The sequence below is a fragment of the Doryrhamphus excisus genome, linkage group LG3, assembly GCF_037039965.1.
Source record: "Doryrhamphus excisus strain RoL-2023G ecotype Guam linkage group LG3, RoL_Dexc_Guam_v1.1, whole genome shotgun sequence".
In the NCBI taxonomy this organism is placed as follows: Eukaryota; Metazoa; Chordata; class Actinopteri; order Syngnathiformes; family Syngnathidae; genus Doryrhamphus; species Doryrhamphus excisus.
In genome coordinates, this window is record NC_136359.1 from 24,884,585 (window position 1) to 24,894,706 (window position 10,122).

Genomic DNA, 10,122 nt, shown 5'->3' on the forward strand with positions numbered 1-10,122 from the left:
GGAAAATCCGTCTATTACCACTGACAAACACTAACAAATACACAGTTAGCATACTGCCCGATTAGCGTGTTTTTCGGTTAGCGCCTAAATTTTGCTTCGGTTTGCATATATGTTCCAGTTAGCGTACAATATGGTGCGCATCTTGTTGTGTTATTAATAAACTGTGTTCTTAATGTATTTTTTGTCACAAAACATCCTCGTTTCCATTTGTTAGCATGCCAATAGGATGCTAACACGGATGTTGTGATAAAAATAAATGAGCAACAATGCATTCATCTGCGATTGGACTAGAAAATATACATTTCCCAAGGACCATTCTATGAAACACAGCTTTGTCCGAACAAAAATGGAAAAAAAGTGGAAAATCCGTCTATTACCACTGACAAACACTAACAAATACACAGTTAGCATACTGCCCGATTAGCGTGTTTTTCGGTTAGCACCTAAATTTTGCTTCAGTTTGCATACACGTTCCAGTTAGCGTACAATATGGTGCGCATCTTGTCGTGTTATTAATAAACTGTGTTCTTAATGTATTTTTTTTGTCACAAAACATCCTCGTTTCCATTTGTTAGCATGCCAATAGGATGCTAACATGGAGGTTGTGATAAAAATAAATGAGCAACAATGCATTGATAAAACGACAAGATGCACGCTATATTGTACGCTAACGGGAAAATGTACGCAAACCGGGGTGTGAATTTCCAACAATAACTGCAAAAAAAAAACGGTAATCGAGGCGTATGCTAACCGAGGTACCGCTTATTCTTTTCTTAATGAGAAAAATCCTAATTACCCAATATTGAATATTGCCTAAATGTTTGTTTAAACAGTTTTTATTCATATTTTTAATATGCATCTTTTATATTATTTCAGTTGAAGGACATTTCATTCATATTGTATTGCTTCTTATATAGTAAGTACTAGCTTAGCCTGTTGGGCACTAAGTCACTAAGTTCGCGATCAGTCCAGGGTGTACCCCGCCTCTTGCCTGAAGTCAGCTGGGATAGGCTCCAGCATACCCCCGCCACCCTATTGCGGATAAGCTGTATAGAAAATTGATGAATAGTAAGTATTACTAATGTATACCTACTTGTCCTGTATTTTCGGTAAGACAAAATATGATTTTTGTGCGGAACTTTGCATCTTTGTCTTTTTTTATCACACAGACTTGTTCCTTTGTAAACATGTAAACAACCCCCCCCCCCCCCCCCCCCCCCCGGCTGTGATGCAGTCCCCTTCATTACCGTAATGACATTTACCGTATACAGCATATTTACTATGTACTGCTGTATGCAAAGTACTTATACTGCTGTATACTGCGACCACTCTACCACCTGAGTGATTATACATTCAATACAAATTATACATTCATTTTCAGTGGTAAAATGTCACAGAATATATAGAATTATAGAATATGTGGGAATTTTGAAAAAAGTCCTATAAGATAGCCGACATGTCCTGAAAGAGCTGAAAATGTGGATGTTGGATTGGTTTCAAATGGTTGAGAAAGGTGGGAGTAGTTATTGGACCAAACCGCAGAACTTCAAATATTGGAATATTAAAACGGAGAATGATTATTGACTTGTATAAATGTGGACTGAGGATCGAACCAGCAATAAGTGGAATGTTACACCAATAGAAAATGATTTTTCACCAGTAGGACGCACCGTGGAATCCGTCCATTCGTTTTCAGCAGACTAAAAACGGTGGAATCTGAAATGTTGGACAGTAAAAACGCAGATTGTGTGATTATGCAGTTGAATGGTTAGAGTCTGATTGAGGATCGAACCAGCAACCAACCAACCCGATTGGGTTGGGAAGTAACCACTATTTTTCCTGAAGAAGAATGTTACAGTAATGCGGTGCTTCTCAAACAGTGGGGTGGAACCCCCCTGTCAGGGGGCGCAAGAGCTTTCAATGTTAGTGTACACCTGCCAACATGTACACATTTAGAGTACTCCACATGCAATTTGAATCTTGAACATGCATTTTGTAAGATTTTCCTTTTTTTTCAGTTTCAAGTTCAATCTACCAATTTACTCTTACTTTAATTCTATGTTTTAGCGTATTTCCACAGCATTTCAGTCAAGCTTCAGCTTCCTAACGGCTCCTGTGTTCATTCAAATTTTTGATTTTCTATCTACTTTACTTTTGACGATTTCATTAAAATTAAAATGTACACCTGGTTTCAACCCAAATCATAACATAATTGACTTCTTTAGTATGGACTGAAAATGTTTGTAGACAGAGTGTGGTAAATATTGTGTGAGATGTTTGTTGAAGAAGACTGCCGAGGGCGTGTTGTCCCCTGCTGATGTGTGTTCCCAACACAATGAGGGCGTGTTTGTTCTTCTTGTGTGTGTCACTGTCACTCTCCGATGCAAAGTTCCAACCATCACTTGTGCACTTTGTCACACACTTGACTCGTGGAAAAATACATTCAGTTTATTGCGGAATGCGTTTCATTCCTTGTCCAAACAAAACACACTCAAATGTAAATATGATATGATAGTGAAGGGCAGATATGATGTGATATGATATATAATACGGTACGGTACGGTACGGTACGATATAATTAGTGATGTCCCATATTGGCTTTTTTTTTTTTTGCTGAAAACCGATATACTGATATTGTTAAACTTTTTCGTTTCTGATATCAGCCGATGCCGATAACACATACGCGTTGTATACAGCAGTTTTAAAAATATCGTTTTTCATGATCGGGAAAAAATCCGAAATTGATATCGACCAATATCTAGCCGATAATTATCGCTAATCATCCCTAAATATAATATAAAAGTGCAGTTGTATAACGACGAAATAATTATTATTGTCACGAAAAGATACTGTAAACATATAAAAGATCGTTTTTTTTTTCAACCCAACCAAATGGTTCGTTTCCGTTGGACAAGGGGCGTCTTAAGTGTGGCCATTTTGGGACCACCTTTTTTAATTAATAGTAAAAATACCATGAAGCGATATATATCTCAGTGGTACATAGATTTGGCCCCATGGCGACTTATTTAGTCAATAGCCACGTATACATGGACCCAAATATTCCAATTCCATTGGGGTTGGGAAAGAATGTAACCTTTGTATACACCTCATTCCCAAAGAAAAGTGCCAATCCCAATGAATATATAACGGGATTCCCAGGGGTGGAATATTCCTTTCCCCAATCCGATTGAGGTATCTTGTACCCGCTCAAACGGAAAGTTGTCAGACTGCGTTCTTCTTCTTCTTCTGTTGTTTATTGGCGGTTGGCAAGCAGCTTTGGTGTGCATTAGCGCCATCTGTGGAACAGAATCTAAACCCTTCTATACGCCATTCACAAGTCCACTTTTATTAAAAAAGAAAATACATATCTATATAAAACATGTGGCCAGCTTCATTATCAAATATTAGTTAGATTGAACTTTATCTTTTCCTGTTCCCGGGTGCGTTCTTTCAGCCAATGCTGAGATATGACGTAACACGCAGCTCCAGACGTTCTTCCATTTTTAAAAAATGGAGGCCAGCAATCGAGCAAAAAAAGTTCATTTTTGATTTAAACTAAATTTCAAGACCGGACGAAGGAAAAACTGGCAATACGGAGTTATTCCAACAAGGGAAAGAAAAAGTCGAGGAAGTCGGTATCACGTGATGTTGGTGTTTACGTTTTAATGGGCATGCCCTGTTGACTATTCTGGTTGATTATAGCGGCGCATGTAGACACGCCATTGGAATATTCCTTTCCATGGATACCATTGCTTTCGGAAAGCTCATCCGGAAAGAGAAAAACTCGTCATGTAAACCTGGCTTATGAGTTATATGGTACTTTGCTTGGGCACCCAAAACTGAAGAAAACCAAAGCAGTACTTTTTGAAAAATTGTAAGTTATTAAGGGTGGAATGCAATACTTGATATAGAAGATTTGTACAGCAGGGCTGATACATTTTGAACAAGCCAGGAGTGCCTAAAGAGAAGACGTATATAATATATAATAAAGAGCATAAGCTAAATATGACAGTAAAAGGGATGATTACACACATTAAGTCTTGCTATAGTGGTCCAGCAGCCAATCAGCTGCTGTGCATGAAGATGACGCGCTGCTGTCTTACGTCAGTCCCACCAGCATCAAACACCCCCCCACCCCCACCACCCCACCCCCGCACACACACAGGGTCCGCTCGCACACACACACACGCACACACACACACCGCACAGCCCCCCGGCCCGGCAGACACATCCAAGCTTCCAGCCCGCTGCAGCCCGCTGTGACCGTGGAGCGAACATCTTCTTACTTTGGCAACATGGGAGACATGGGGGACCCACCCAAAAGTAAGTTGGACTTTATATTACTCATAATTATAATCATTCATAACATAATGCAATAATCCTCGCAGAGAAGCGGCTGGTGTCTCTCTGTGTGGGCTGCGGGAACCAGATCCACGACCAGTACATCCTCCGGGTCTCCCCAGACCTGGAGTGGCACGCCGCCTGCCTCAAGTGTGCCGAGTGTAGTCAGTACTTGGATGAGTCCTGTACTTGCTTCGTCAGGGATGGAAAGACTTACTGTAAGCGGGACTACATCAGGTAGGAGAGCTTTGGGATATTTGGAATTATTTATATGATATTAAACTCGCATTTATTTACTATTTCGTTATTATAAAATGAAAAAAAATCGGGGATCATTAAAAAAAATTATGTGTATTTGATTCTATTTATTTTTATTCCAAGAAAAATGTCAGCTTGTATTTTTTTTACTTTTTTTTTTTACATTAAACTTTTTTTTAATTATATTTTTAATACAATAAAAATGACCTGGGCAGCACAACTTTCAAATCATGACCATATTTCAGTTAATAGAAAGTATTAATAATAGTCAATAATCTCCAGCTCCCATCCGGACTCTCGCTTATAGAAAAAATAATAATTATTGTCATAATAATAACTGATTTTTTTGCGGCGTGTGTCAGGTTATACGGGATCAAATGCGCCAAGTGCAACATCGGCTTCAGCAAGAACGACTTCGTGATGAGGGCCCGGTCCAAAGTCTACCACATCGAATGCTTCCGGTGCGTGGCGTGCAGCAGGCAGCTCATCCCGGGAGACGAGTTCGCTCTGCGGGAGGACGGACTCTTCTGCCGGGCCGACCACGACGTGGTGGAGCGGGCCACGCTGGGCCACGGAGACCCGCTCAGTCCGCTGCACCCCGCCAGACCCCTGCAGATGGCAGGTGAGCGCATTTTAACTCGTTTTAACTCGTTTTAACTCTTTTTTTATTGACTTTACCGGCGGTTGCACTTCGGATGAAAATTATTTCAAGTTCATTATTTCGCACACTAGTCTAAAATGGTGCTATTTATTATTTTCTTTGCGTCATTTTGTAATATTGGGAGACTTTCTCATTGCGCTCCTGTGTGGATTTACCGTTTTTGTGTTGGGGGGGGGGGGTGTTCAGTAGTTTATTGCACATTTTAAAAATACTATTAAAAAAATTAACAGGGAAGAAGAGCAAAAAAAGAGGAAAATATGGATGTTGATAACACAACTTGACATGTGGGGTGTTTTTTTTTTCTTTAAAAATTCTATATATATTATAATAATGTATAGGACACACTGTATATATTTATATGTAACTTGACATATTTTATCCCAGTATGTAAAAAGGTGAATTTAGTGTCTGAATTAAGAGGTATGGAAAAACATGTATAGTATTAGTAATGGTACTATTAATGCCAAGATGTCGGGAAACGTGTTATATACATCATATAATAATGCAAAAAAGGAATTTAATTCATACCTGAAAAAATCCGTCAATAATAAATAAATAGTGTTTCATAATTTTTACAAATTATGTTATGTAATTTAGTGAATCAAACATGTTAAAATGTATAAATGGCATTAAAAGGATATTTAAAAACATATAACATGTAACATTAAAGGAATATGTTGCTTTTCATAATCGAATAATAATCTTCTTGTTGGATTTCTTTCCCATTTCTTTCCCATTTCTTTCCCATTTCTTTCCCATTTCTTTCCCATTTCTTTCCCACCCCGTCCAGAACCGATCTCGGCGCGGCAGTCCGCCCTGCGGCCTCACATCCACAAGCAGCCCGAGAAGACCACCAGGGTCCGGACGGTTCTGAACGAGAAGCAGCTGCACACGTTGCGGACCTGCTACAACGCCAACCCGCGGCCGGACGCCCTGATGAAGGAGCAGCTGGTGGAGATGACCGGCCTCAGTCCGCGGGTCATCCGGGTGTGGTTCCAGAACAAGCGCTGCAAAGACAAGAAGAGGAGCCTGCTGATGAAGCAGCTCCAGCAGCAGCAGCCCAACGACAAGACGGTAAAGTTCGATTCCGATATCAGCCGATAGGATGAAGATACACTTGAAACGAAACAATAAATTAAATATTCTCACAGGACCTCGAGTCTTGATGCCAGGCCCCAAGTAGAATATTTATCAATTTATCACCATATAAATATATGATATGATTCATAATACCGAGGAATCTTCACTCTGCAATATTGAAGGCCTCAAAGCAGGCGGGCGGCCATTTTTTATTTAAAGTCCGACTCCTCGTGCGCCTCACATGACTCATTTTCATAGAACACGTGCACCACATTTCCTGTTAATTCGACACACGTTTCCCCTCTCCAGCAGGGGCGCTATTGATCAGGGTTTTTTTTTTGGGGGGGGGGGGGGCGTAGAGTGAGGGGTATGTACAGTATGTGTTAGTTTTGATTCGTTTTCATTCAGATTAAAGACTTAAAAACAGCCATTTAGATTCCAAAATAATAAATTGTGACATGAATTAAAACATAGCCTTCATTTTTCCGGAGGGGGAGCAAAATTTTCATTGATGATCAATATATTAATACATACATCAATGTTTATATTATATACTATAATAATTACACAGATAATGAAAGAGTTGAAATGTATCAAAATAAATGTTCTCCATGCTGAAACAAAATGTCTTATGATAATATAAATAATATAAATAATATAAATAATATAAATAATATAAATAATATAAATAATATAAATAATATAAATAATATAAATAATATAAATAATATAAATAATATAAATAATATAAATAATATTCATTCATTCATTTTCTACTGCTTTTCCTCACGAGGGTCGCAGGGGTGCTGGAGCCTATCCCAGCTGTCTTCGGGCGAGAGGCGGGGTACACCCTGGACTGGTGGCCGGCCAATCACAGGGCACATATAAACAAACAACCATAATATAAATAATATAAATGTTTTTTTTATTTTACAATAGAAAAAAAAACACAAAAATGGCCCCTAGGCTGCATGTTGGACACCCCTGCACTCACATTTATAAATAATAGGAATGATCAAGAATTTTTTTTTTTATTTTACAACAGAAAAAAAAACAAGCAGCGGACAAAACTGGCCCCTGGGCTGCATGTTGAACACCCCTGCACTCACATTTATAAATAATATAAATAATACATATATTTTTAAAAATTTTACAATAGAAAAAAAAACTAGTAGCGGACAAAAATGGTCCCTAGGCTGCATGTTGAACACCACTGCACTCACATTTATAAATAATATAAATAATACATATATATTTTTAAATTTTACAATAGAAAAAAAAACTACTAGCGGACAAAAATGGCCCCTGGGCTGCATGTTGAACACCACTGCACTATGGTGGCGGTCACACAGCTGTTTATTGATTGACCACCTGACTAAACCCCCCCCCCACCCCTTACACACACACACGCACGTGCACACACACCCCGCGACCACCGCCTGGCGCGCACACACACACACACACGCACGCGCCCCCCCCCCCCCTTGCAGTGAAACACGCTGCGTGTTCCGCATCGGTGCATCCAATGTGATCCGGACTTCCTCCTTTGTCCCGTAGAACATCCAGGGCATGACGGGCACCCCGATGGTGGCCGCCAGTCCGGAGCGCCACGACGGGGGCCTGCAGGCCAACCCCGTAGAGGTGCAGAGCTACCAGCCCCCCTGGAAAGTCCTCAGCGACTTTGCTCTGCAAAGCGACATCGACCAACCCGCTTTTCAACAACTGGTGAGATCTTTTGACGGACTCGAACAATATATTAGTGTAATACACACCATAGAATGGCATTATTCATCCAGCAATAAAAACATAATAATAAAAACATATAATACAAATACACGATTGTTAGTAGTTGTTTCAAAAGAGTAGCAGCTTTCTTAACTTAACTTTTCTTACTTTAAGTGCCTTAGTTGTTTTTTTAATTGTTTTTTAAAAATAGTTTTATATACATACACATGTATACAGCATACATATTTATATATACATATATATGTATGTGTGTTGCTATACTGACACAGGCAAAACATGTTTATTACTCCACTAGAAGGAACAATAACATATCAGTATTTCAATATAATATACTATATAAATAAACATTTTCATTTTTATTTATTAATTTGAACATTTCTAAAAAAAATTGTATTATATGTCATGACATATATATGTAATGTACATTTTATTTAGTAACTTAATTTTTTTAAAATTATTTATTCATTTTAACAATGAATTATGTAGGTATTATCAATTATTTATTCGGTTAAATGTGTTTTCAAAGTGTGTGTATATTGTCCATACATGTACACACACACACACACACATATATATACATATAACTTTATATATATATTTTTTTACCAACATTATTTCTATTTTACAAGACAAGCAATATTGTAATTGAAATTAATGTGATCATCACAGCGATCATCTAAAATGTCACATAATTCATTTTTATTCAAAAAAGTGACTTACAACAACTTCAATTTTGTTCACGATGACATTTTTATAATAAAAAAAAAATCAAGCTGTGTTCTCCAAATGGCCCCCTGACCACAGTTTGGATACCCCAGTGTTAAGATGATTGGTTCATGAACACGATAGGTGGACTAAATATGAAATATGAACTATTTTGTGTGTCTATCGGCGTCCGCAGGTGACTTTTTCGGAGGGCGGCCCGGGTTCGAACTCGACGGGCAGCGAGGTGGCGTCCATGTCGTCTCAGCTTCCGGACACACCCAACAGTATGGTGTCCAGTCCCATCGAGGCTTGAGCTCCACGAGCTGCATTGGACCGAAGCTCCTCATGTTCCTGTCACTGCTTGTATCTTTGACACTGTGAAGACAATCATGGGATTTTACCACCAACAAAGTCCATGCAGAAGAAGACACCAACTTGCCTGCTCCACTGTTTTTGCCAAAAGAGAAGACAAAAGGGGGACATTTGACACTTTGGAGACTGCAAGACTTTGCAAAATGAACTTTTCTTCTTTCTTCTTTTGACTCCCATCAAGCATTTGCAACAAGGTATACCTCTTTTTTCACACAAGCTTCGTGGGACTTTTCCTGTGAGTTTTTCTTCTATTATTTATTCACACGTCTTTATTTATTGTCCACAAAGTTGCTGTCACTTTCTTAGCTGAAGAGACCAACGGCGTGGATGTTCTGTTGCTTTGTGGACGCTGTCGTGCTAATTTGAGTCGGACGTTTCATTTTTACAAAAGAAAAAAAATTCACACTGAAAGAAAAAAATACTATCACTGTGATTTCAGCATTTTTATTTATCTATTTATTTGTAAGTTATTTCCTTGAATGATATTTATTGATTCAAAAAGGTGGACTAATGGGATGGGATGGGTGGGTTGGGGAATTGGGTTGGTGGGTGGGTGGGTGGGTTGGGTTCTGGTTTTAAGTGCCACCACATTTCTGCGTTATGTTTTCTAACCGGGATGATCATGTATAAACTTTACTTTTACCTCGCGAAAACATTCAATAAATCCAATGAATAAACACTTCAATCCAGCCACTCAACTCCTTGTCACAAATGGAAGCTCTTGTTTGGCTAATCAGCCACTTCATTACGCACACTTTCACCACTTCATCGCACAAACATGCCGCATTCACGCCTAAATTTATCGTGCTTTTTTTTATCCCAAACATGTGTACAAATGTACTTTCAAGCGAACAAAGAACATTTATTCATTTAAAGTCATTGAAACTGTGCATCTTAATTAGAGCTGCGAGTCATGATTATTTTCTTAGTGAGTTAATTTAGCCAATTAATTCATTTCG

The 10,122-nt window shown here is 38.7% G+C and overlaps 1 protein-coding gene across 1 annotated transcript; it reads left to right on the forward strand.

Annotated features, from left to right (window-relative positions):
- The first annotated feature begins 4,193 nt into the window (after nucleotides 1–4,193).
- Nucleotides 4,194–9,678, forward strand: isl1a (ISL LIM homeobox 1a). The gene is made up of 6 exons (XM_058070778.2): nucleotides 4,194–4,323; nucleotides 4,389–4,578; nucleotides 4,962–5,221; nucleotides 6,051–6,334; nucleotides 7,898–8,065; nucleotides 8,988–9,678. Exons 1-6 carry the CDS (start codon nucleotides 4,296–4,298, stop codon nucleotides 9,102–9,104), a joined length of 1,047 nt encoding a protein of 348 aa, XP_057926761.1. The 5' UTR covers nucleotides 4,194–4,295; the 3' UTR covers nucleotides 9,105–9,678.
- Nucleotides 9,679–10,122: the final 444 nt, after the last annotated feature.

What these genes read in the sequence shown, in the direction of transcription:
- isl1a (XM_058070778.2), top strand. Translation starts at nt 4,296, where the DNA reads ATGGGAGACATGGGGGACCCACCCAAAA. An exon ending in CATGGGGGACCCACCCAAAA is followed by an intron (nt 4,324 to 4,388) that starts GTAAGTTGGACT and finishes TAATCCTCGCAG; the next exon opens with AGAAGCGGCTGGTGTCTCTC. An exon ending in AGCAGCCCAACGACAAGACG is followed by an intron (nt 6,335 to 7,897) that starts GTAAAGTTCGAT and finishes TTTGTCCCGTAG; the next exon opens with AACATCCAGGGCATGACGGG.